A 25,323-nucleotide genomic window follows, 5' to 3' on the forward strand; every position below is an offset into this window, starting at 1 on the left:
TATCGTTAAACATCGGTATTTTCCAGTATTTTTTCTAAAAACTTTCGGGGCGAATGGTTTTTAATCGCATTTAAAAATCGCATTTATTTTAAATGCGGCATTTAGCCTTATGGGATTCCCTGTGTAAATAAATGCGCATTTGGCTAAATGCGTTTTAATGCGGCAATGGAATCAGGCTATAACTTTTTTTGATTGGGTACGTAAATGACTGCTCACAAAGGTATTTTTTAAATAAAAATCTGGGTTTTATATTTGTGTTTTAATTTACCATCTAAAAATATGTTTGGGATCTCCTTAAGTTATTATAAAAACTGTGTCTAGGGTGAATTAAATAAAATATAGGCTTTATTTTTAGTAGTAACGTGTACTTTATTTATAAAAAAAAAACACATTTTTTTTAAATATCATTAATTAAGTTAAATAAGGAACAGTTTGACCTAAATCTATAAATAATTTGATGTACTATATTTGATTACCTAAAAATTATTTTGAATTTAAATAATTTTAAATGGTTAGTATATAAATGTTACTTTTTGTTAGGGTCACACTTGCTATCGATAACAAACGAGTGTGACCGTTTGCCTGGGCAAATTTAGACCTTTTGCGTGGACAAGGCAAGCGTTCCTTTCCTGCGAAAATTGCGCTAGAATTTGCAAAAACTGTAAAACCCGGTGGCGGATAGCTAAAACTGGGCAATTTGCAGGCCTGTTGAAGTGTAAACAGCACCGGAAAGGTAGGTCCACGCTCCATTGGTTGGAGAAAAGCCGCAAAAAGACAGTGCACACGCCAGTTACCCACACACACACAATTGCAGACAGACGCGCGTGCAAAAGCAAAGTGGGATTGTGAGAAAAACTGGATTTCGGACTACATCTTGGGCAAAAGTAGGTGCTGACCATGTCCGGCATTGCAATCACGCGATTGGGCGAGGAGCGGAAGGCGTGGCGCAAGGATCACCCCTTTGGATTCGTGGCCCGTCCCGCCAAGAATCCCGACGGCACCCTCAACCTGATGATCTGGGAGTGCGCCATTCCCGGCAAGAAGTCCACGCCTTGGGAGGGCGGCCTCTACAAGCTGCGCATGATCTTCAAGGACGACTACCCCACCTCGCCGCCCAAGTGCAAGTTCGAGCCGCCGCTGTTCCACCCCAACGTCTATCCCTCGGGCACCGTCTGCCTGTCGCTGCTCGACGAGGAGAAGGACTGGCGCCCGGCCATCACCATCAAGCAGATCCTGCTGGGCATCCAGGATCTGCTCAACGAGCCCAACATCAAGGACCCGGCCCAGGCGGAGGCCTACACCATCTACTGCCAGAACCGCCTGGAGTACGAGAAGCGAGTCCGCGCCCAGGCCCGCGCCATGGCGGCCACCGAGTAGTCCGAGTAGTCTAGGTCCGCCTCCAGGTCCGATCCCACATAGGCATTAACATAAACAAACACACACACAAACACACATCTAGACGGAAAGCGTTTTCGTGAACGCTTCCACATCTATTTACTTTTACTAAGTTGACCTAATTGAACGAAACTCTACGGCACACAAAATCCACATTTGATTATATCTTTGCTCTATACCAGCTACTATGTGTAATTCATCATTTGAATAAAATCTAATAAGTCGATGCGTCATGTGATTAGTGGCTACGTGGCACCCACTTGTCACTCCTTCCCAGCTTTTAATCTAGGCAATTCCATAAGGAGAATCTTTAATTTATGTACTTGAGTACATCATAAGTACATTATTTCAATAAAAATGTAATAGTTGTAAATATGCAAGTGGGGAGTACATCGTTTGAAAGGTTTTATCTCAAACTGATGGGAATAATTTGCGCTTGAAATCGTTAATAGTAATTCAGGGACAGGATTGTGCTAATACATTTTCATTATTTAATAGGCTCCTTTAATACTGGTTACAGTCCTTCGCCAGTACTGCACGAATGCGTTTATCATTTAAATAAATATGTGAAAGTTGCAAATGTGCCAGTATATAATTCGAGAGATTTTCACATACTGTTGCAAAAATTTCTATAAAATGAAATCGAACGTTGATCGTGCCACCGATATGCCAGAGCAAGAGCGGTAATACAACCTAATTAAAGCTCTGAAATTCCCTGTTTCAGTTCAGTTAATAACAATTTATTCACAAAGGCGCCAGATTTTCAAATTTGTTTTGGGGGCATATTTGAGCTGTCCAAAAATGGCCACCTTTAAATATATTTTCCTGTCGATCCGGCCACCTTTCGTGAGAAATTAATCTGGCAGCGCAACTGCACGATGCGGCTTCCTCTCGTATAAAATTGTTGCATGCTTTTAGTCAGCCGAGAATTGTGCTCGCTGACAGAAGCTAATGTAACTGCGCGGTTTGAACCATCTTTTTAAAAAAAAAAATATAACAAGCCAAAATTTTTAAACAAAATGTAAATGCAGTTTTTTAGAGGCTTAAGCCACAAGACTTTAGAGATATACCACTTTGACATCAGATGCCTGACAGAAAAGTTATGGATTTAAAACTGCAGGTTTTTGGTCACTTTTCTGCATAGACGATTTTTTCGGAGATTAAGAAAGGGGTTACATCATCAAATTTGCCAAAAATCGGCCCGAAATTACAAACTTAGTTTTGAACGCAGATTTTTAGAGAACTAAGCCACACGACTTTTAAGATATACCACTTTGAGATTGGATGCTTGATAAAAAAGTTATGAAATTTAAACTGAAAGTTTTTGTTCACATTTTGCAAGGCTATTTTAAGGATATCAATTAAGCAGTTATATTGTAAAAACAACAAGCCAAAATTTTTAAACAAAACATAAATGCAGTTTTTTAGAGGCTTAAGCCACAAGACTTTAGAGATATACCACTTTGACATCAGATGCCTGACAGAAAAGTTATGGATTTAAAACTGCAGGTTTTTGGTCACTTTTCTGCATAGACGATTTTTTCGGAGATTAAGAAAGGGGTTACATCATCAAATTTGCCAAAAATCGGCCCGAAATTACAAACTTAGTTTTGAACGCAGATTTTTAGAGAACTAAGCCACACGACTTTTAAGATATACCACTTTGAGATTGGATGCTTGAAAAAAAGTTATGAAATTTAAACTGTAAGTTTTTGTTCACATTTTGCAAGGCTATTTTTAGGATATCAATTAAGCAGTTATATCGTAAAAATAAGAAGCCAAAATTTTTAAACAAAACATAAATGCAGTTTTTTAGAGGCTTAAGCCACAAGACTTTAGAGATATACCACTTTGACATCAGATGCCTGACAGAAAAGTTATGGATTTAAAACTGCAGGTTTTTGGTCACTTTTCTGCATAGACGATTTTTTCGGAGATTAAGAAAGGGGTTACATCATCAAATTTGCCAAAAATCGGCCCGAAATTACAAACTTAGTTTTGAACGCAGATTTTTAGAGAACTAAGCCACACGACTTTTAAGATATACCACTTTGAGATTGGATGCTTGAAAAAAAGTTATGAAATTTAAACTGTAAGTTTTTGTTCACATTTTGCAAGGCTATTTTTAGGATATCAATTAAGCAGTTATATCGTAAAAATAAGAAGCCAAAATTTTTAAACAAAACGTAAATGCAGTTTTTTGGAGGCTTAAGCCACAAGACTTTAGAGATATACCACTTTGACATCAGATGCCTGACAGAAAAGTTATGGATTTAAAACTGCAGGTTTTTGGTCACTTTTCTGCATAGACGATTTTTTCGGAGATTAAGAAAGGGGTTACATCATCAAATTTGCCAAAAATCGGCCCGAAATTACAAACTTAGTTTTGAACGCAGATTTTTAGAGAACTAAGCCACACGACTTTTAAGATATACCACTTTGAGATTGGATGCTTGAAAAAAAAGTTATGAAATTTAAACTGTAAGTTTTTGTTCACATTTTGCAAGGCTATTTTTAGGATATCAATTAAGCAGTTATATCGTAAAAATAAGAAGCCAAAATTTTTAAACAAAACGTAAATGCAGTTTTTTAGAGGCTTAAGCCACAAGACTTTAGAGATATACCACTTTGACATCAGATGCCTGACAGAAAAGTTATGGATTTAAAACTGCAGGTTTTTGGTCACTTTTCTGCATAGACGATTTTTTCGGAGATTAAGAAAGGGGTTACATCATCAAATTTGCCAAAAATCGGCCCGAAATTACAAACTTAGTTTTGAACGCAGATTTTTAGAGAACTAAGCCACACGACTTTTAAGATATACCACTTTGAGATTGGATGCTTGATAAAAAAGTTATGAAATTTAAACTGAAAGTTTTTGTTCACATTTTGCAAGGCTATTTTAAGGATATCAATTAAGCAGTTATATTGTAAAAACAACAAGCCAAAATTTTTAAACAAAACATAAATGCAGTTTTTTAGAGGCTTAAGCCACAAGACTTTAGAGATATACCACTTTGACATCAGATGCCTGACAGAAAAGTTATGGATTTAAAACTGCAGGTTTTTGGTCACTTTTCTGCATAGACGATTTTTTCGGAGATTAAGAAAGGGGTTACATCATCAAATTTGCCAAAAATCGGCCCGAAATTACAAACTTAGTTTTGAACGCAGATTTTTAGAGAACTAAGCCACACGACTTTTAAGATATACCACTTTGAGATTGGATGCTTGAAAAAAAGTTATGAAATTTAAACTGTAAGTTTTTGTTCACATTTTGCAAGGCTATTTTTAGGATATCAATTAAGCAGTTATATCGTAAAAATAAGAAGCCAAAATTTTTAAACAAAACATAAATGCAGTTTTTTAGAGGCTTAAGCCACAAGACTTTAGAGATATACCACTTTGACATCAGATGCCTGACAGAAAAGTTATGGATTTAAAACTGCAGGTTTTTGGTCACTTTTCTGCATAGACGATTTTTTCGGAGATTAAGAAAGGGGTTACATCATCAAATTTGCCAAAAATCGGCCCGAAATTACAAACTTAGTTTTGAACGCAGATTTTTAGAGAACTAAGCCACACGACTTTTAAGATATACCACTTTGAGATTGGATGCTTGAAAAAAAAGTTATGAAATTTAAACTGTAAGTTTTTGTTCACATTTTGCAAGGCTATTTTTAGGATATCAATTAAGCAGTTATATCGTAAAAATAAGAAGCCAAAATTTTTAAACAAAACATAAATGCAGTTTTTTAGAGGCTTAAGCCACAAGACTTTAGAGATATACCACTTTGACATCAGATGCCTGACAGAAAAGTTATGGATTTAAAACTGCAGGTTTTTGGTCACTTTTCTGCATAGACGATTTTTTCGGAGATTAAGAAAGGGGTTACATCATCAAATTTGCCAAAAATCGGCCCGAAATTACAAACTTAGTTTTGAACGCAGATTTTTAGAGAACTAAGCCACACGACTTTTAAGATATACCACTTTGAGATTGGATGCTTGAAAAAAAAGTTATGAAATTTAAACTGAAAGTTTTTGTTCACATTTTGCAAGGCTATTTTTAGGATATCAATTAAGCAGTTATATCGTAAAAATAAGAAGCCAAAATTTTTAAACAAAACGTAAATGCAGTTTTTTAGAGGCTTAAGCCACAAGACTTTAGAGATATACCACTTTGACATCAGATGCCTGACAGAAAAGTTATGGATTTAAAACTGCAGGTTTTTGGTCACTTTTCTGCATAGACGATTTTTTCGGAGATTTTAAATCCATAACTTTTCTGTCAGGCATCTGATGTCAAAGTGGTATATCTCTAAAGACTTGTGGCTTAAGCCTCTTAAAAACTGCATTTACATTTTGCTTAAAAATTTTGGCTTGTTATTTTTTGTAGTTGTTTCTTGTTTGGCTTGTTATTTGCGTTCAAAACTAAGTTTCTAATTTCGGGCCGATTTTTGGCAAATTTTATGATGCAACGCATCTGCATCCCTGTGAACTTAACTATTGTTCTCGGTCCGGCAACTCTTGCGTAAGTTGAATCCAAAATTAATAATAATAATAATTAATAATAATAATAATTGTTGAATAAATTAATTACTTTTATTGTCGCACACACTTAATAAATAATGTACTCAGTTAAATTACACAGTTTTAAACGCTCGCATCCACGTGGAATAGCGAGCCATTTACAATATAGTATTGGATCTACATAGGACTACTCCGCCGACTGCTCGGTCTTATCCGCAAACCATTGCAAACTTGTAGTTTCTTGCACTCGATTTAGTTTCTGTTTTCTGTCTTAGTGGTAAGCTTTGGCATGCATTATATGTCATGGTTCCCACTGCATGGGTATGCGTCTACATATATCTAGGTAGTCTATATATTTAGTTTAGTTTAGTTTAGTTACTATACGTGTATATGCGTGAACGTTGCTGTATATATGTATATCTACTGCTATCGAAGGAGTCAGTCCCCAATTCGTGGCGGTTGGAAGTGGAGGGCAGCGACAGGGAGATTCTCCGGGAATACTGTCGTTGAGTACAGATTGCGGTTTTCGTATAGTTTACACGTAAGAGGTGGCTATGCTTAGGATTCGAATAGGTTCGTTCGTTCGGTCGCCGCTGCTGCTCAGCTCAGAAGCATTTGTAATACCATTCCAGCTGCTTGCGCTGCGCCTCCCACCGCAGCTGGCTCTCTCAAATGGCCGCTTCCTGCAGGTTCTCCTTGTTCTTCTGCTGGCCATGTCCAGCCATCAGTCCCACGCCCACGCCTCCGCCAACGGCCACGCCCAGGTGATTCGGACTGGGGCTGTCGTTGGCCTCCGGGCGAATGGGCTTGTTCTTGCAGTAGAACTGCTTGTGCGCCAGGTAGGTCTTCACGTAGTTGAAGGATATGTCACAGGTAGAGCAGTACTTCTTCATCACCTCGGCAGCGGCTACTGCTGCTGCTGCGGCGGCAGCCACGCTGCTGTTTCCCAGCGGAGAGGCCATCGGCGGAGCCAGCCCTCCTCCAGGCGCCACATCCACGACCATGTCCATGGGCTCAGCTTTGATGTGGGGCGTGGCGATCGGAGAGTTGTTGTTCTCGTGCACCAGGTTCAACGTGGGCGGCTGTGGGTCCAGCGGCTCCGATTTGATGAGGAAACTGGGGGAATAGATATATGTTAGAAAACAAGAATAAAAATTTTTCTATTTCATTGAACAACAATGAAGTAATGTCGATTGTCCCATACATTTTTCTTGTTTTTGAAATCGTACACAATAATTTTATTTATATATATGTTTAAAAACAAAGAAATTATAATTTGTTGATTAATAATTGGTTGAATCCGGCATGTTGCCTCCGGTAAAACTCCGATTTTTGTAAAATTTTCAAACAGATTGTTAAAAAAGTGAGAGAGGGATGAATAATGATGAAACTTTATCTGGGTAAAAGTATTTCCCTTTTTGTAAACTAAATCTGAAAACTAACAGCTTAAATTTATTTTTTTTTATAAAATTGCCTAACTGGTTTATCTTTCCTCAACAGCCTATTTTCATTAAGTCGATTTTTGAACTAAGCCAGTCATAAATGTGTCCTGTATAGAAATCTAGAAAGCTAACAGCTTAAATTAAATTATTCTCTTCATTGCCAAAAGTCCTGACTTTGCTCAAATATGAAACTTAATTATTTGTTCATCTCTTAACTACCTCTTAGAGGGACACGATTGACACAAACTTCCTCCTGTCCTTACCTGGCTGCCTCGCCATTGGAACCCTCGGAGTTCGAGTGCTGATTGGGAGTGGGGTTCGAGGTCGCCTCCTGATCCCTGGTGTCGGGGGAGATCGAGGGTGAGTTGACGGCGACATGCGGATGCATCAGCTTCATGTGGCGCAGCTGGTGAAGATAAACGATCTAGTTTGTTATTGATTCTAACAACAAGAGAGTTAAAAGGAGTACCCACCACATTGCCCTTGTAGGTGGAGGCATAGTTGCAGTAGTCGCAGTTGAACATCTGCGAGGGATGATCCATGGAATCGTGGACACCGGCTGCCGACGAAGCTCCAGCTCCGCCTGCCGACGGAGGCAGCTCAGCTTGGCTCAGCGTGGAGGCCTCCTCCTCCTGGAAAATGCAGGTCATGTAGTGCTCCTCGTTCACATCGCTGGTCTTCTTGTCGAAATGGGTCCGGATGTGGGTGCGCATGCCGCGCAGGGTGTTCCCCTTGTACTGGCAGATGCTGCAGCGGTATGCCTTCACCGTGCCGTGCATCTCCATGTGCTTCTTGGCCAGCGCCGCTGTGGGACTCACGACCCCACAAACGGGACACTTGTTCAGGCTGTTGGAGGCGGAGCTCTGGGAGTTGTTGGTGCTAGATGCCGCCAGGGAGTTGGAGGCAGGAGCTGGGCATGGCAGGCCCATCTCATGCACAGTCTTGCACTTTCCACACTTTTCCTTGGCCAGAGATAGCTGTCCGGGATCCGAGGACGTCACGGCGGGAACAGCAGTGGCTGCTCCTCCCTTGGGGCAGTAGTAGTTCTGATGCGCTCGCAGGTTGTCCAGGGATGTGTACTTGATGCCACAGGCGGCACAGATCAGCTGCTGGTAGGCCACTGGCGTGGTCTCCACCGACGACAGGGCAGCTTCTGCCCCGCCAGCTCCTGATCCGCCGGCTCCACCAGGATTGGATGGCGAAACTGCCGACTTGGCGTCCACTTCATTCGCAGAGCCCTCTTGACTCCTGGCCGAGCAGTAGTGCTGCTTGTGCGCCAAGTAGTTCTCGTATTTGCAAAACACAATATTGCACTCCATGCACTTAGAGACGCCCTTCTTCACATAGATTTGCGGTTGCTGGGAGCCGCCACCGGAGGATCCACCTCCGCTCCCCGGATTCCCACCACCCGTTGGGGCAGGCAGAGTGGCGCCTCCGGCCACTGCAGCCGCTGCAGCTGCGGCCGCCAGTTTGAGAGCCAATTCCGGATTGGTTTTGGCCAGCAGCGATTCGGTGAGACCAAAGTCCGCCGGCAGCATGGGGCGCATGTCCAGCAGATGGGGCACGGCCACATTGAGACCAGGCGGCGACATCGAGGAGGCACTGCCTGCCCCGGAACTGCGCGGACTGATGGCCCGTCGCTTGGGCGAGGGACTCATCGAGGGACTGCTCGGCAGGGAGGGCGCGCACACGATCTGCTCGGGCGTCACACTGCCTCCCGTCCGCGGCGTCTCCACATTCTCCTTACCAGCTCCTCCGAGCAGCGCCTCCTCTACATCCAAGAGGGCGGTGCGCAGGTGCCGCTGTCGCAGGCTCAACGAACTCAAGGAGATCGGCGATCGACGCAGCGAGAGATCCAAGGGCGCAGATTCGCTGGAGAAATGGAAATATACATATTATTAGGGGGTGTGTAAACAGGACATCGTGTAACTTATGATATGTCTGCAGAACCTTTATAGCTTCGTCTTTTATAGTTTACAGTAGTTTAATAGAGTTTTAAGCTATACATCCCTAATTTTTTAGAGTCCCACTTACCGACTTCCGCCTGCCTCTTTTCGCATAGGTTCCGGTGGACTGCTCTTGGCTTCCGTCGCCTCAGCAGCTGATGAGGGAGCTGAGGGGCGTTCGGGCTCCAAAGAGGCGCCGATGAGGGCTGTTGCCAGGGGCTTGATCGTTCCATTGTCCACGGTGAAGCAGGTGGTTTCAGGATTTACAATCCCCGAGTTTGGTGTAGGCCTGTAGATTAAAAAGATTATTAAATACACGTTTATATATATATATCAAATTTTACTTAACAAATACCAAGTAGTTAACTTATGTTACTAATGAAAATAAATTATGAAAAGCCATTTTTTTAAGAATAAATTCCTACCTATTTAAATATCACTTTAGATTTTAAGAATATTCTTAAGAAAATATTTTTTTTTAATAAAATAAAATAAATTAAATTTTTAATAAAGAAAAGTCCTGCTTATAAGAAAGATGTCTAGTATGAAAATTAATTAATTAATTAATTAATTAATTAAATAAATAAATTTCGCTTCAGATAAATCAAAATCATTGGCGATTTCTATTTTATATTTTATTTATTTTTATTTTATTTATTTTTATTTTATTAATTTTTATTTTATTTTCTTTATGTTTTTCTTCGGGTATTTTCCTATGGTTACTTACAGTGGTCCTGGAATAAAGCTGGCCGCCCGGATAAGGGAGCAGGGCACAATGATGATCGGGTGGGTGGGCAGTGCCAGGAAGGGCGGATGCGGATGTGGCGTGGCCTGGAGAGAGGCAGCAGCGGCGGCGGCGGCAGCTGCAGCGGCCACAGCGACCATCGCAGGAGTGGGCGTTTTGTTTCTGGTCGTCTGCGGACTGAGCTTGCCGGGCACAGCTGCCTGGACAGACACTCCCACACCGGATCCGCCAGTGGAACTCGGTCCTCCTGATCCTCCACCCGGAGACACATCCGGCTTGGGGGTGAGCTGGCCCTCTGGTCGCCGGGAACTGCAGTAGTGCTGCTTGTGCGCCCGATAGGTCTTGATGTTGTTGAACCGGATATCACAGTGGCTGCAGTAGCGATCGGTTTGCTGCTGGACAATTTGGGATGGTTATTATTACGCTATTGCAGGAGCAACTTGATAAAACCTCAACACTTTACTCACTTGACTAGAGCTATCCTCCAACGAAGTGGGCGTTCCACCCACCGGCGGCGGCGGCGGTGGTATTCCATTCTGGAGGAGACTTGGCAAACTGGCCAGTGTGGGAGCCGCTGGCGAAGTCTGGTGCATGCGCATGTGGCGATTGAGGGAGACCTTCTTGTCCGCACTGTAGGAGCACTGGGTGCAGCCGTACTGCTTTCCTGTCCTGGCCATCTTGGCTGGCGGCTCTGCCGATGATGAGCCTGCCCCCTCGCCAGATCCTCCTGCTGCAGATCCTCCGGCTCCGGACTTATCACTGCCCGCGTCGTCCGTGTCCTTGATGCGATGGGAGCAATAGTAGGCCTGATGCGCCTCCAGGGTGGAGGGCGAACTGAAGGCGATGCCGCAGGGCAGGCACATGAATCGGGCTGGCTTCAGCAGGGGTTCCACCACCACCTCCGGTGGGACTTGGTTCTCCGGCTTGATGAGCGGTGGCGGAGCCAGCAGACGGGTGTCCGGCAGGGTCAGCTCCTTGGCATCGGGCTTGAGGGCAGGATCCGAGGCCAGGAGCGCATTCAAACGCACCTTGGGGAACTTGGGCGAGGGACATGGAGAAGGTTCCGCCTCCGAGGGCGGAGTGGAGGGCTGCTCCAGCTTGGGTATTAGCTGGGGGGAGGAGCATGGACTCCGGGGCGGAGTGCTGGGACTGTTGGCCACCGCTTCATCCTGCTCCTCCGACTGGTGATCCATCTCTGTCTCTCCCAAGTCCTGATCCTGCTCGGCAGTAGCCTCTTCTGGCTGATCGAAGTCACCATCTTCATCGCCTTCATCGTTATTGTTATTGTTGTTGTTGTTCGTCTGGTGGACCCTGGCATCCTCCAACTGATCCTCCAGTTCATCCTCCATCTGCTCCTGCTTCTCCACGCCCATCTCTTGGGCGGTCAAATCTTTGGAATCTGTAAATCAGAAAATGTATATTAGTAAATTAATTATTACGACATTACGATGTTTAGGATTATTAGAGGTTTTCTTTTAAAATATAGAGATAAACACGTTTTTGTGCAATCTGTAAGACAATGTACATTAGGGAAACGTTTCTTATTGATAAAGTAAAGTAATCTTGAGTTATAATTAATTTTTTTGGGACACTACTACTTTTTAAATAAATTTCTAAATAAAATTTAATTTTTAAAAGTGTGCATAAACAAGTTCCCATTGTAAAATAAAGAGTTTAAAACTTAACTAAAGAAGAAAAGAAATCTTGATGTATATCAAATCGCCTTAAGACATTACGATAAAGCATTAGGATTATTAGACATTTCTTTTTAAACGGTAGAGTTTAATAAGTTTGTAAAAATACCAAACAAAGATTAAACTAAAAGCCTAAGCATTTTATAAACAGGCTTATGGAAAAATTAAATTATACACAAATGTTTTATATAATATAAACTTTTTGTTAAAACTGCAAGGATAGATTTATGAAGGGGATCTTTCGACCCCAATCCAAGCATTCCTGGGAATCTGCTCCGGGGTCAGCCTGTTACATGTCAGTTTAGTACCTCGATCGCCTTCCCAGAATCCATGGCATCCCATTTCTGCCAGCCTCTCGTGAGGAATCTATGTGTCAGCCGGCTGCTTGGCAATTATTATCGAACAAATTGTCAGTGGTCAGAGCTGTGAAAACAATGCGACAAGAGGAGCCGGCTTGACAAGCTGCCCTGGCCAAGATCGAGGAGCAGGAGCAGAAGTTTATCCACGCTGGCCATCTCTTACGTGGAAAACGCTGGTGGAAAAGGTAGAAGGAAAAGCGCATGGTGGCCAGCAAGCACTGATGATTAGGGCCCGCGGATCGCAGCTAAGTTCGAAGTTGGCCAGAATCCCCGAACTGACATCTGATTTGTTTCTGTTTGGGCCACGGCGAAATATTATAACGACCGAACGGCGATGCTGGCCGAGATTATAGCGGCGGACAGTGGATATGGAAGTGGTAGTGGAAGTGGACATGGACGTGGACATGGCACACACATGGCATGCAGATGGAGCCGCCGGATAAGCCTCGCAGTTTGCATCTCGCTTCGCCAGAAATTCGACATCTCGACCGCAGCAAACATTTGCTCTGCTCGTGCGGGCCACAGCTCCCAAAAGTCCCCTTTCTGGATTCCTCCTCTTGCCCCCGCCTTCCCTGCTTGGTGGCTGGAGAAGATGCGCGTTGACCTGTCAATTGATGGCTATTGAAATGTCAGCACATCCAGAGCGACTGAGTCTCAGGCAAGTAGGAAAAAAACAAAGGTTTCTACAGGGGAAAACATTTAAGAACTGGTACTTATAAACGATCTTACTGAACCAAAAAGTTATTCTTTTCCTTAAAAGCTCACCGAAGTAGAAGAAAGAAAATCTTGGTAATTTTATTTTGGCCAATGGTACAAAAAATATTCATTAATACGCTAATAAAATCTAAGTTTAAATGATTCTTACAGTTTTTGTAGGATATTATATGAAAACCAAATCAAACTCAATCTAAAACAGCTAAAGTTTCCCCAATTTTTCCCTGTGGGCATCAAGTTCGTCGCCTGAGTCTCTTGAATGCCATGTGATTGTTTGTGTGCTGTTTATGTGTCGGTGGTGCTGCTGCAGTGCTGCTGCCACTGGAACTGCAACAAATATTGCAACTGTTGCCAAACTATTGACGGCCCGCCCTAATTGCCGCCGTCGATTTTTCACGAATTCACACAATTCTGCACGTGAGCAATCGGTTAGAAGAATCGCAACACCCCCAGCCCCGGTTTCTCCACCAAATAAAGGGCTCTCTGCTGGCATTCCGAGGCATTCTGCTTATTTGTAAGATATTTATTGCCTTCGATTGGGTGGCGATAAGCCGCACACGTAAAGTGTTTTGTCCGGGAGAAGAGCAGCGAGATGGCCGAGCGCCGATAGAGTGCGAACGGGAGACTAACAGCTAACAATGGCTTTCAGTTTGGCTCTGGCTCTGGTTGTGTTTCTGGTTGGGATCTGGGATCTGGGATCCCAGCTTTGCCCCTAGCGACAGCTGCCTCTGCTTAAGGATTAGCCCAGGCCGGGATCTCTCGATCCAGGGGGGTTCAGCGGCATAGCATTTGGTGGAGCTGATCTCCTCCAGCGATTGTCTCGCGAGTGCCATCACAACACCCTCCCAAAGTTTTCATTGTTGTGCAGTCTCGGTTCTGAGCAGTGAAATCTCTTCCCCAAGATTCAGGCTTCAATTGGAAAAAAAATTATGTTTTTGGAGATTTCTTTAACTAGATATTATCTTTCGAGCTGTCTTTTATTTTAAAATTTATTGAAAAAAAGGTGAGAAACCATTTCATTAATTATTAATTAATTCAATTTCTATATTTGCATATAACGTATATTTCCAATCTATCGAAAATCAATGTAATAAATATTCAATTTATCAGGTTTTTCGAATTTTACAATTCTTGATTAAATACTTCACTATTTAAATTAACCCTATACATACACTAATAATAAACCACTTGCTAAGTTGTTTTTAATATTTGATAGAAGGCAAGTAAAGTAAATATTTCAAGATGGATTTCTACTCTTTGCTGCGTGGAAGAATTCCAAGGTTACGCATTGGCATACGAAATCGATTTGGGATCTGGGAACATGCAGTCTTCGCTGAAACAGCGATCGGGCTATCGTTTGTTTAGCCATTTCATAACGTTACGCCGCCCCCCACCCTGTAACCCCCTCCTCACACCCCTCACCGTCCCCCTCCCCCTGCGGCCAACGCCAACAATTGTTTATCAATTTGTTAAATCAGCTCGGCCGCCGTCTTCAGCTTTAGGTCTCTCTTCCCTTTTTCCCTTTGGCTGGAGCTGCGATCGATCCTCGCCGATAAGCGACACAACAAACACACACACACTGGCAAAAAAAGGGAATAGTAAAAATAAAAATCGGTCTATTGAATTTTAAATTATATACATTGCATATAACATTACATTGCATATAACATCAAAGTATTAAAATCTAATTGGAAACAATTTTAAAATCAATATATTTATATTTAAAATAACTCAAAAACTGTAATGGTTATCAAAGGAAATAATATTTAAATTTAAATAGACTGATAAAAAAGAAAGAAAAGTACAAATAAATATCTGGCTAGTAAGTTTCAAATTGTATAAATCATATATAAAATTATAGAACTAATTAGAACAACAAATAGCTAAATTTAATACTCAATACTTTGAATTAACGTCGATTTACTACACTTTTTTTTACAAGTGCACAGTGGAGTTGAGAAGGGGATCCCAATCCAAGTAGGGGAGGTAGGGGATACTGGTGGGCAGGGGATGCCTGGCACTTTATCAGCCGGCAGATGATTGTTGCTGGTTTCTCACTTGGCCGCAACTTCACTCGGTGGGCGTTGTTGGCAGCCATAAACAATCGAACAATTTTGCCCAGGAAAAGAGGAAACGTGGAGGAGGGCAGCAAGGAGCCAGGAGAAGCAACAGATCCCCAGGATCGACCCTTTGTTCATTTGTCGCTGGCTTTCAACCCGCAGACCGCCGCCGCTGCTAATCGTTTCGGGGTCAGTTAACCCGAAATGGGGGAAAAAAGCCCAGCAAAACGAAAACGAAACTTTGGCAATCATTGCCAGATCTCTCTGGAGATGGAAGTAATCCCAAGGTGCCTAGGATGGCGGACCAAGTCGCCAGTGCGTCTGGCCGGGCCTTACTACTTAGAGTTCCTTGGATGCCACTGGTGGTGTACGCGTAATGAGATTCAACGGGGCGGCTTTGTACTGGATAATGAGTGCTGAAGCAGCAAATCGATTCAGTAGTATTAGATATTGTCGTACCATGTGTGCTAAGGTTTGAGTTTGATGACTTCACAGCTTGGTCTGCTTAACTAGAATTAATCCAGCACCTCTAAGACCAAATCTTTTCTTAAAAATGTCCGATTTTAAAAAATCTTTCATTCATCTTAAGGTGTGTATTGTAAATTACCATAAATACGACTTTAAATACTGGTTTGTAATTTTGGGTCCGTTTTCTTACAATTTTAATTATATTACCCTTTCTAATTTCCCCAAAAAAATGACTTAGTAGTAAAGTGACCTGAAACGATCACGAATCAAGAACTTATTTTATAGATGTACAATTTTGAAATTGCATACCTCGAAAGGTTTGTTGTACTGTAGGTTTGTGATTGCGGGTCGATTTTCTTTAAATTTTAATGATGTAACCTGTTTCTAGTTATTATCGAAACAAATACAATTTTTCAAACATGCCTTATTAGTCACAGAAAATGTGCGCAGACTACTGCAGACCGACTTGAAAATTCAGCAGGGAATATAATTAAACAAATTACTGGAGTCGAAATCGATGATCGGGATTTTTTTGGGGGAGAACAGAAATTGAAAAACGTGAGTGAGCAGCCAAAAAAAAAAATAAAAAAAGGAGGAGGAACGGGGAAACGTCTGCAGCTGCCAATTGTGATAAGGGAAATCTTCATTTTCGCGCGAAAATTTTGCCACCTTGCCTTGGGTTTCCGGGACCGGGACTGCGATTTCAAGTGGACTGCGGACTGTGAACCTGGCACGGGTAATCAACGCCATCAGCAGCTCTCGGGGATGCAGCCAGGTCTGTGGGCCAACTCCGCGCTTATCAATTGTTATTAATCAAAGAAAAGAAGGCCCCTCTGCGGCTCGCAAACGAATGCAAAGAGCGCAAAGTTCGCAAATTTCATTTCACTTCACACTTGGCCAGCAGAAGCAGGGGATACCAAGTTTTAGCAGATCTGTTTTTAGTTTTTTTTTTTTGTTTTTTGCACCGTGTGTCCGTGTAAATAATCAACATTCTCATATCTTGGGGGCTTCCAAGCTATTCGTGATTTACTCGCCGTATCCTCTGCTCTTCTCCTCCGACTTAACTGCGATTCCGAGCTCTTGTTCTTGTAGTCAGCACCTCCGTTTGGGTTGTCTCTATGGGAACCCGGAGAGTAAAATTCCTTTGATTCGAGGATAAGCAATTTTGGCCCTTCTTCAGCCTCCTAAATGTATACTCCCTGTAGCCTTTTCACTCTTCGCTTGTCGTATTCCGGCCCAAATCAAACCAATAGGCTTCGAACAGAAGTTCGTATTTCGACCAGAACTAATTTAGTTCACTTGGTTCAACCAAAGTTGCTGATGTCAATGGAGGGTAGAGATTAAGAGGTTGAAATTGCAAGAGTGGGGGAGTTCTACATACACCTGAGGGCCAATTTATAGCTCTGCAACTTGAAAAAGGGTTTTGAATAAATGTTTACTACTTATTTTGTTTTTTTTTTCGGATTGGTTTTAGTGACTTTTAAATAATTGCATAAATGTAAACATTTGTAATAACTTTCAGCACTTTTAATTTAAGTCTTTGAAAGCGTATTGAAGATTAATCGTTAATTTTCTAAAATATAAATTTTAGATTCTTTGTTCCTATTTCGCTGTGTTATTTTTCTTACCGCAACTGTCTATTTAGACCAACCTATATATCTTCGATCTATAGAAAACGAAACACAAGCCACAGACAAAGACAAAGACAGACAGCAGGCAATTCCTCGAAATCGCCCAAGTCAAAGTCTCTTTTTGATGTCTTAATTAAAAAACGTGCAAATGATGCAAGGGCAGGGGGCAGAAACAGGGGTGATCGTCTGGGCCTGTGCACAGAGTTCAATGTTGAGCAATTGATGCAACTGTTGAGATGTGTTGCTGCTGTTGCCTGTGTTGCAGTTGCTGTTGCTGTTCCTGTTGCATGGTGCGCTGATAACAAGAGGCGGGAGGAGGGTAGGAAAATTGTCGCAGTACTTGAAAATTTCGTGTGAGCACGCTCAGCGTCGATTGTTGCTGCATTGTTTGATCGCTTGATCAGCAGCAGCAGCAGCACAGCAACAGCAACAGCAGCAGCAGCAATTGCGATCTTGGCCATACACAATACTGTGTTGCCGGTTGCTCCCACAATCTCATGTGTTGCTGCTGCTGCTGCTGCTGCGGCAAGGAGTTGCTGCCGTGCCAGCAACTGTTGCACAAATTTAAATTGACCCAAGTGCAAGTTTGAATGTCGCTAATCTGCCATCGACTGTTGCTGGTTGGCTGGCTGGCTGGCTGGCGTTACCTGCAACATGTTGCTGCCGGGCTCATAATTTGCGTTTATTAAACAAGCCAGGCATTTGCATAAATGTCGCTCTCCCTGATTACCATCATCATTTGATGGCGGACATGGCGCAGCAGCAAAATCAGTTAAACTGCGGGAAGCAGCAGCAGCAACATGCCACAGCAGCAACATTTGCAATTGCTGTAAACAAATCACGCTTTTTGCCGATCAATCAAGCACTGACAACTGCCCCAAGAAGTCACAATTCAATTGTGATTTCCCCCTGCCTGCGATTCCATTTCCTTTTGGGCCATTTTCCCTTTGACACGACAGAGCAATAGCAACAGCTTGTTTCTCTTTACTGTTTTACTGGTGCACTCAGTTCGTGAGGGCGGAAAACGGACGAAAGGGGCGTGGCAAGTCCAAAATCGTGCCTGGCATTGTGTTGCCATCATTGCCTTAATTTTTTCGCTCTCTGTGCTGATGACTTTTGATGTGTTCATCAAGCAATCACGACAACAGCAACTAAACTGCGAGGGCAGCAACAGGGTCTGGCATTTCTTTTTTGAACAGTAAATTAAAGAGGCGCGAAAATTGCCCGCAAGCTGTGTGAATGGGAATGAAATTCTCCCCGAAAAAAAAAGAGGGGGAAACAGTCGGTTCACAATGTGAAAAGGAGGCAGAACGAAGGACCCCACAGCAAGAGTTGCTGATGGGCAGAGGCGGGGAAACAGTCGTCCGAGTTGCTAACAAGATGCGCGCAGTCAGCGACAACGGCAACAACGGCAACAACAGGCAGTTAGCCAACTACAAAGCCAAAGGCCGCCAAGGAGTCCCTGAAGTCTAACTCCAATTCCAAGTTGGGTGCCCGATTCAAGTTCCCGGCGGACTTTTACTACCAGCCTCTTTGGCAACGCAGCAAAAAAGGCCACGCAACCTGGAAAAGTACACGCGAATAAAAGGGTACTTTAATGTCAGTTCAAGAATGCTTCCGACTAATAAGTGGTTTGGCTTGAGATGACCTACCAAACCACTTCTTTAGATAGATAGAAACAGAACAATCGAGTTTGTAAAACTAGTTAGCATATCAGACAAAATGTCTGCCTTACAAATAATTTCTTTTGTTTTAATATTGTTAAAAAATTTATATGTATTTCAATACATTGAGTTTTTCAATCACTATCTTGGATTAATTTGAAATTATTATCATCATAAACTTATTTGAACATTAAAAACCTAAATTTTATATAGTACTTAAAAAAAATTAAATATATTTCTAGCAGAAATACAGTTTCAATTCGCATTATGTCAATAAAGTATGATAGACGTACCTAAAAAGAAATGAATATACAATTTTCTCACCGTGTACCTTATGAACTGACTAACAAAGCGGCAAGCCAGACACATCATTACCTACCAATTAGGCCCCGAAAAGTGTGTGCGTCTGTGTGGCGCAGGGTTTGAGTTGGGGATTGGGGCCAAAAGGAGGCAAGAAGCAGTTAAGAGGGGAAAAGGAGGAGAGTAGAATGGTAGCAAGACCAACACGAAGGCCCAGAGGACAGGCTTTGAGAACGAGAATGAGGCTGCGGATGATGGGATGATGGGGTGATCGGGAAAGGGAATGCGGGGCTACTCTCTTGGTGGCACCATAAACGTTTACAACGTTGGGAATGAGTTGGGTTGGTCTTGTGGTCCGTGGACTGCAGGGGAGTGGCGGATGGGAGGCAGCCAAGTGACTGACAGGCAGCAAATAAGCCATAAATGCAGGAGGCATTCAGCCGAAGGAAGGACAGAGGGCTACCTGGAGATGATGAAGTGCAAAGTGCCTGCTAACAGCTTGTAATGAGCTCTGAAAGTGTTGCAAAAACTCAGGGTAACTCAGGGGAGATAATGCCGTTTTTTTTACCACAAAATTAAAACCATACACAATTCTGACTCGACAAATGTGGTAGCTTGAAGTCGATTTAGGCGCATGGATTGCCGATCAACTTTCGCACTGTACAAATAAGTCAGTAAACACAACCAGCAATCATCAGCCAAAGCAAAATCAATCAGGAATCATCAACATCAATGACGAGGGTCATTCGTGCGTGAGTTAAGCAGTTGGTAAACGGCTAAAAGCCACATTCAAACAGCCATGAGAATATGGGAAAGTAAAAGAGGGTGGCTGTCACAAGGGGTTAATAGAAATCCAAGTTCAACTCAGATGACGAGCGAAAGAAAAGGAATTCATGGGATAAAAAGGCGCCGTGCTGATTTGCAGCTAATTGTTTGACAGGCATGTGTCAATGCTTAATGCCATTTCTCAATATCGATTTAAGTGGTTTAAAGCCTTTAAAAGGTGCTAAAATAATAAAGATCTAGGAGATCAAAAGATCAGAAAGAAATATTTTAGAAAGATCTAGCAAATAAATAATTGTATTTATATAAACTAGAAAAAAATGCTTAATCCAATAAAGTAGCCTATTCACTAAAAAAACTTTATATTTAAACTTAAAAAATAGCTCCACTTTTTCGCCAAGTCATGTATTCCTAAAAACTTTACGACATTTTTATGCAATCAATCCAAATTTTTAAGGATTTAGAAGACTTAAAAAGTAATGAGCCATAATTCCTAAAAAGAGTTGGGTCTTTCCTTAGCGAAATTTAAATTTCATTCTAGACCTACAACTCCTTCTCCTAGAATCCCTTATTTTTGGGGGCATGATAAAGAGCCCTATAATGCTTGCCATATACATAAAAAAAATTACAACATAAATCACACACGCTCACACTGGCACACGCACATTTACGAGCCAAACACACACACACACACGAACACGAACATACAAATTTCGGTTGTTGTATTAAAAATAATATCGTCGTCTGGTCGACAAAGATAAGAAAATTTATCCAAAGGATTGCGTTTGGTGTTATGGCCACCGCAAAAAGTGAGGCCAACCCCCTGGCTCCTTCTCCTTATCCTTCTCGTCCAATTTCCACCTCCTTTGTCTGCGCAACCGCAAGGACAAGGCAGAAAGGACTGTCCTCCTTCGACTTGATGCGAGTGTTTTATGACCAAAGCCCCCAAGTCGAACCCATCATCATCATCATCATCATCATCCGAATCCAAGGACCATGGGTCAGGCGGGAGTTTAGGCAGCCAAGAGGCAGCAGGACCACCAGCTGCGATCTGTGGCCAGCGATAAGGCGGGAATACATTTCATAAATGCCGCGCCGCAAAAAGGATTACGGGGCTGCCACTTTGGATCCTGTTTCTGCTTTCGAACACAGGCAAAAAATTATGAAAGTCCTAGATAAAAATAAGAACAACTACAAAGCTATTTAGTTGAAAAATATGTGTTATTTAAGATATATTGTAATTTTAGCTCTAGGAAGATCATTTAAATAAACAGAATTCGACCTTAGCATGCTATTTTTTATATGTTTAGCAAACATATACTTCCAAAAGAAAATGTCTTCCTGAAATTTATTGTTAAAATAGTAAAACATATATTTCTTCCCCTGAAATCCTAATACCCCAAGTTTATGGATGCGAAATAAAGCAAAGCATAAAAGACGAAGGCAATGAAGTGCTATTGCAGTGCTTTATATACCCAATCATAAATCCAGAAAATAGTAGGCACCCAACCTGTACGATTTTACTGTTTTATGGTACACTTACACCAGCCCACATGTCGTATACTTGGTATTTTTTAGTAAGGATAAGAATGGAGGGGGGCTAAAGTAGAGGGAACAAGGGAAAGGGCTGTGTGTTGATGGAACGCAGCTGATAGAGCCGAGCGCCGTGTAATGCTTTTTTTTTCGATTACCCTGGCCGTCGATGTTTTTTGTGTTTGGCTGCACTCGCCGTTGCCGCCTTTGGCCCGCAGCAATTGCAATGCGTCCCGCATGAACCCAAAAAAAGTGGATATAGAGATAGAGAAACGGAGCTTAAACCTTGTCAAATGATTAATTACATGCCGAAAAGCTATCTAACAATTTGACTCGCTGTCTGTGTGTGGTTCGGTTCGTTCGGTTTGGCTGGATTGTCATTAAGCCAACAGCACAGCCCAGTGCGGCCACAGAGGGAGACATAATAAAAAATTATGCCATAGATAAAATGCCATTAGAGAGGACTCGAAGAGAGGGCTGGGCTGCCACGAGGGGGTCACCACTTAGCGCCATTAGAAGGCAGCCAACAGTCAACAGCCAACAACCGAGTGGCAAAGCAGAGTACCAGCCAACCAAAAAGCCAGGCCAAAAAGGGGGAGAGCTTGGGCTGCAAGTATGCAATTCTGCAAGATAAGCCGAAGCATTCATGAATTTCATAGATAAAAACCAAACACACACACAGGCTCGAGGCAGGCGCTCACAGGAATACAAACACACACACACACACAGACAGGGACACTGGGAGATGCGCTTACAGTACATTGCACAGAAGCAACAACAAATGAAGAGCGCCAAAAGTGAGCAACGTCATCATCATCATCGCCAGATACACCAGCGTGTGAAGCAGGAAAAGCGGAGTGAGGCACAGTGGCATCCAAGCAGCAGCAGCAGAAGCCACCACCAACAAACAAACGCCACAAGGGGCGGACCCAGAAAAACGTAAAAGATACAAAAGTACACACAGAAGATGGAATACCCTTCAGAGGGGAAAAAAGGTGTAACACTTAAACATTCTGAAAATATCGTATGGATTTTAAGTACATTTTCTTATTGAAGGGTTAAGATCAGAAAATATTTTAAAAACTAGGTTTGCCTATTCCCCAAAATCTTATCTAGAACGAAGTTCATAAAAATTAAAATATTCTAAAAGTGTACTATTGATTTTGAGACTATTTGCCAATTAAAGACATTTTCAAGACAGAAAACATAGATATATCCAAGATCGTTTGATGTTTTATAGTAAACTATCCGAATTTCAAAAATGTTTTGTTTTTCCCTTGTTGTTTTCCAAAGATCTTATCTAGAATGAATATAAAACAAATGAATGAATAAATGATTTAAATTTAAGATCCTGAAAAATATGAAAAGCTATAATTAAATAAATAAACACTTCTAGGGGAATCAATGTGGAAAGACCACCACCACCGAGGGCCTAATCCAATTTGGCAATGCAAGTGAGGCAATCTTTGGCCAAAAAATTGGGGGGAAAGTGGGTGGTGGCAGGGGGCAGGCCCAAAAGGAATGCCACACACTTTTCCCCACGTGTTTGTTGTTGGCTGACTGGCCTCGACTCTTCGGTCGCTTGGCGTCGCCATGGAGTGTCAACAGCCAGATAAAGATTAGCCCAGACAAACGCCCACTTTTTAGGCGAACTGTTACGCCCACTGGCCACTCGACCGCCCCCCTTATTTTTGCCCCCATTCCCGATTCCATCTGTCTTTTTGGCCGTGGCCCTGTGTGTGTGTGTGTGTGTGTGGTTTGCTGGAAATCTTTCACTGACGCAGCATAAAAACGGCCACGTGGAAGGGCTGTGATTTGGAGAGGCTGGGGATAGGGATACCCTGCTCCAATTGCTCCCAGTTTCGGGGGATTATTAATGATGAATGCTCGAGATGGCAGCGAAATGGTTCGGAATGTAGTGCCAGAAAAGAGAAGGAGCGGAGTTGAGGTTTTAGATTACGGATTAAGCTGCCCAATGTGATTTGGGCAAATCTGAAAATTTATTGTTTTAAATTTGCTTCCTAATAAATATGAAAAAAATAACATATCTGTTAGTTTTGGAACTTTTTTTGCTCATTAACCTAAATCTAAACTAAACTTATTATAAATAAACAACACCAAATTGGGTTAATTGCAAATCAAGAGCTAAATATTCAAAGCTTTTCGGCTAAACTCTAAAATTGTTCCCTGAACTTAACGATAATCCTCGGGGTTTACAGCCACCCTTTATCTACTGAAAACATTCAATTCCGCTCCTGGGAAACTCTGAAGGGTCGGGTTGGGGGGGACCGTGGGTCAGAGACATCGTCTCAATGACGTTGACATTGCTGATGATTATGAAGTGATATGAAATTGATGCCAATGATGTCGGAGTGAAGTCAAAATGCCACCCAAGAGGGAGGGTTAACCAAGGGGTTACAAAATAATGGAAAGGGCTCTTATAAATAGACACTGAGTGCGAGCGAGAGACAAACTTGACCCGTTGTCATTTCCTGCAGTCCATCGGAGCGACTGAAACGAGGGTTGTGTCGCCGCCACCCTCTTTTACCGAATGGGTTTGGTTTATAAGGTCTGATGTCTGAGGTCTGAGGTGTCAAAATCACAAAAACCGCAGCAGGCGAATGGAAACAGTGCCAGTGCACTGATAAAAATTGTATTAAATTAGAGAGCTCTCTCGTCGTCTTCATCATTTTTTGGGATTAAATTTTTATTGGCACAATATCAGCAGCTTGCAGCTAAGCGGCAGAGATGGGGGAATATTCCTGGGTCTACACACATCGAAAGGAAATTTATTATTGGGCATTAACGGGTTATGTCTGTCAGAGGGGGACAGCCATAGATAGAGAGCGGGACGGGGACAGTCGCCTGTTTCCTGCAGTCGCACAGATAAGAATTTATTTTTTGGCTTTGGCCCATTTCGTTTAAGCTGCAAACTTATCTCGGATTGAACGACGGACAAAAGGACAACCGACAACGGACAGGGGACAGGATGTAGCCTATTTGGAGGAGGATTTTCATATTCATTCAAGTATTTCCAGTCGGCTTACCTCTACTGTCGACGGTCATCTCTTCTGTGGTATCGGAACAATCACCTAAAAGAGAGAGAGAGAAATTATAATTTAATCTAGGTATGAATGAATATTTAATTTATTAGCTAATAAATAATAATATTTCATAGTGTTACCCAAACTAAGTCATAAACAAACGTTAAGGCATAATCTGAATTTTACGGATATTTTATGCCCAAAGGTCTCGACTAATAATTGCAGATATATATCGCAGATAGTTCCAGCCAAATGGGTTTACTTTAAAAGCGATAATAATTGCTGCGAGGGCCGCATTGTTTGGTTTTGTCCACCCATTCTCTGTTGCCCAGTATCTTTGTATCTTTTTCTGTTGGCAAAGTTACTACTACGCACAGTAGTTGGTTGGTTGGTTGGTTGGTTTGTTGGTTGTTTGCGAGGCCGGTGTCCAAGCCTTCACTTCACTTCACTCCACTCGATTACAATACAGTACCCGGTACGGTACGGTACCCCCTCTATACAACGTACTCCTCTTCTCTGTGTTGTTTTTCTCATTTTTGATTTTATTTCGCTGATTATTCACTTCAAGGAATTATAATAACAATAATAACAACAATCCGCAGAATTCCTTCGTTTTTATTTCAGCTCCTCCCCTCTGCGGCCCCCTCTGCTTCCTCTTCTTCTTCGTTCGCCGCAGATCGCAGATAGCGCAGCACACACACAGATACAGATACTCGTACTCGTACTCACAGATGCAGATACGTATGTACATATGAGCCGGGCCAAACTGAGGCCGTGGAATGAATGTGAAGCCACACAGCGCAGATAGGAGACTGATAAACAACTGAAAGCTGGCTGCCATGGACGCGAAATGCGGACTTGGACTTGGACTACAGTGTCGGACATGTCGGGCAGGACAAGCGGTACCCGGGGGGACCCTTCTTCTCACTCTTCCCCACACTCTAAGCCCCCCTTTTTCGGCCAGGGGGCCAGGGTCCAAAGGCTGGCTTCGATGGCAATTGCCGGGATTTGC

At 42.5% G+C, this 25,323-nt stretch overlaps 2 protein-coding genes across 5 annotated transcripts in view; one reads left to right on the forward strand and one right to left on the reverse strand.

The window, feature by feature from the left end:
• Positions 1–581: 581 nt before the first annotated feature.
• Positions 582–1,621, forward strand: LOC108137828 (SUMO-conjugating enzyme UBC9-B). Its single transcript, XM_017259753.2, has 2 exons — positions 582–733; positions 815–1,621. The coding sequence occupies exon 2, from the start codon at positions 898–900 to the stop codon at positions 1,375–1,377; it is 480 nt and encodes a 159-aa protein (XP_017115242.1). The 5' UTR covers positions 582–733; positions 815–897; the 3' UTR covers positions 1,378–1,621.
• Positions 1,622–5,978: 4,357 nt separating this feature from the next.
• LOC108137836 (zinc finger protein ush) overlaps positions 5,979–25,323 on the reverse strand; it is a 61,429-nt gene continuing 42,084 nt past the window's right edge. For 2 of the 4 annotated variants that reach the window (XM_017259761.2, XM_017259763.2), the window contains 7 exons: positions 24,315–24,359; positions 10,529–11,460; positions 10,044–10,456; positions 9,405–9,605; positions 7,844–9,242; positions 7,634–7,776; positions 5,979–7,044 (listed from right to left, as the gene is read on the reverse strand). In XM_017259761.2, the coding sequence (XP_017115250.1) occupies positions 6,597–7,044; positions 7,634–7,776; positions 7,844–9,242; positions 9,405–9,605; positions 10,044–10,456; positions 10,529–11,460; positions 24,315–24,359 (3,581 nt within the window). In that variant the 3' untranslated portion in view covers positions 5,979–6,596. Of the gene's footprint in view, positions 7,045–7,633; positions 7,777–7,843; positions 9,243–9,404; positions 9,606–10,043; positions 10,457–10,528; positions 11,461–24,314; positions 24,360–25,040; positions 25,101–25,323 lie in introns of those variants that run through there. The other 2 variants (XM_041710336.1, XM_017259762.2) reach the window with 2 other exon arrangements.

This window comes from Drosophila elegans, unplaced genomic scaffold (assembly GCF_018152505.1).
Source record: "Drosophila elegans isolate 14027-0461.03 unplaced genomic scaffold, ASM1815250v1 contig_814, whole genome shotgun sequence".
NCBI classification, from domain to species: Eukaryota; Metazoa; Arthropoda; class Insecta; order Diptera; family Drosophilidae; genus Drosophila; species Drosophila elegans.

Excerpts from the sequence above, each read along its gene's own strand:
- LOC108137828 (XM_017259753.2), top strand. The coding sequence starts at position 898 with ATGTCCGGCATTGCAATCACGCGATTGGGCGAGGAGCGGAAGGCGTGG.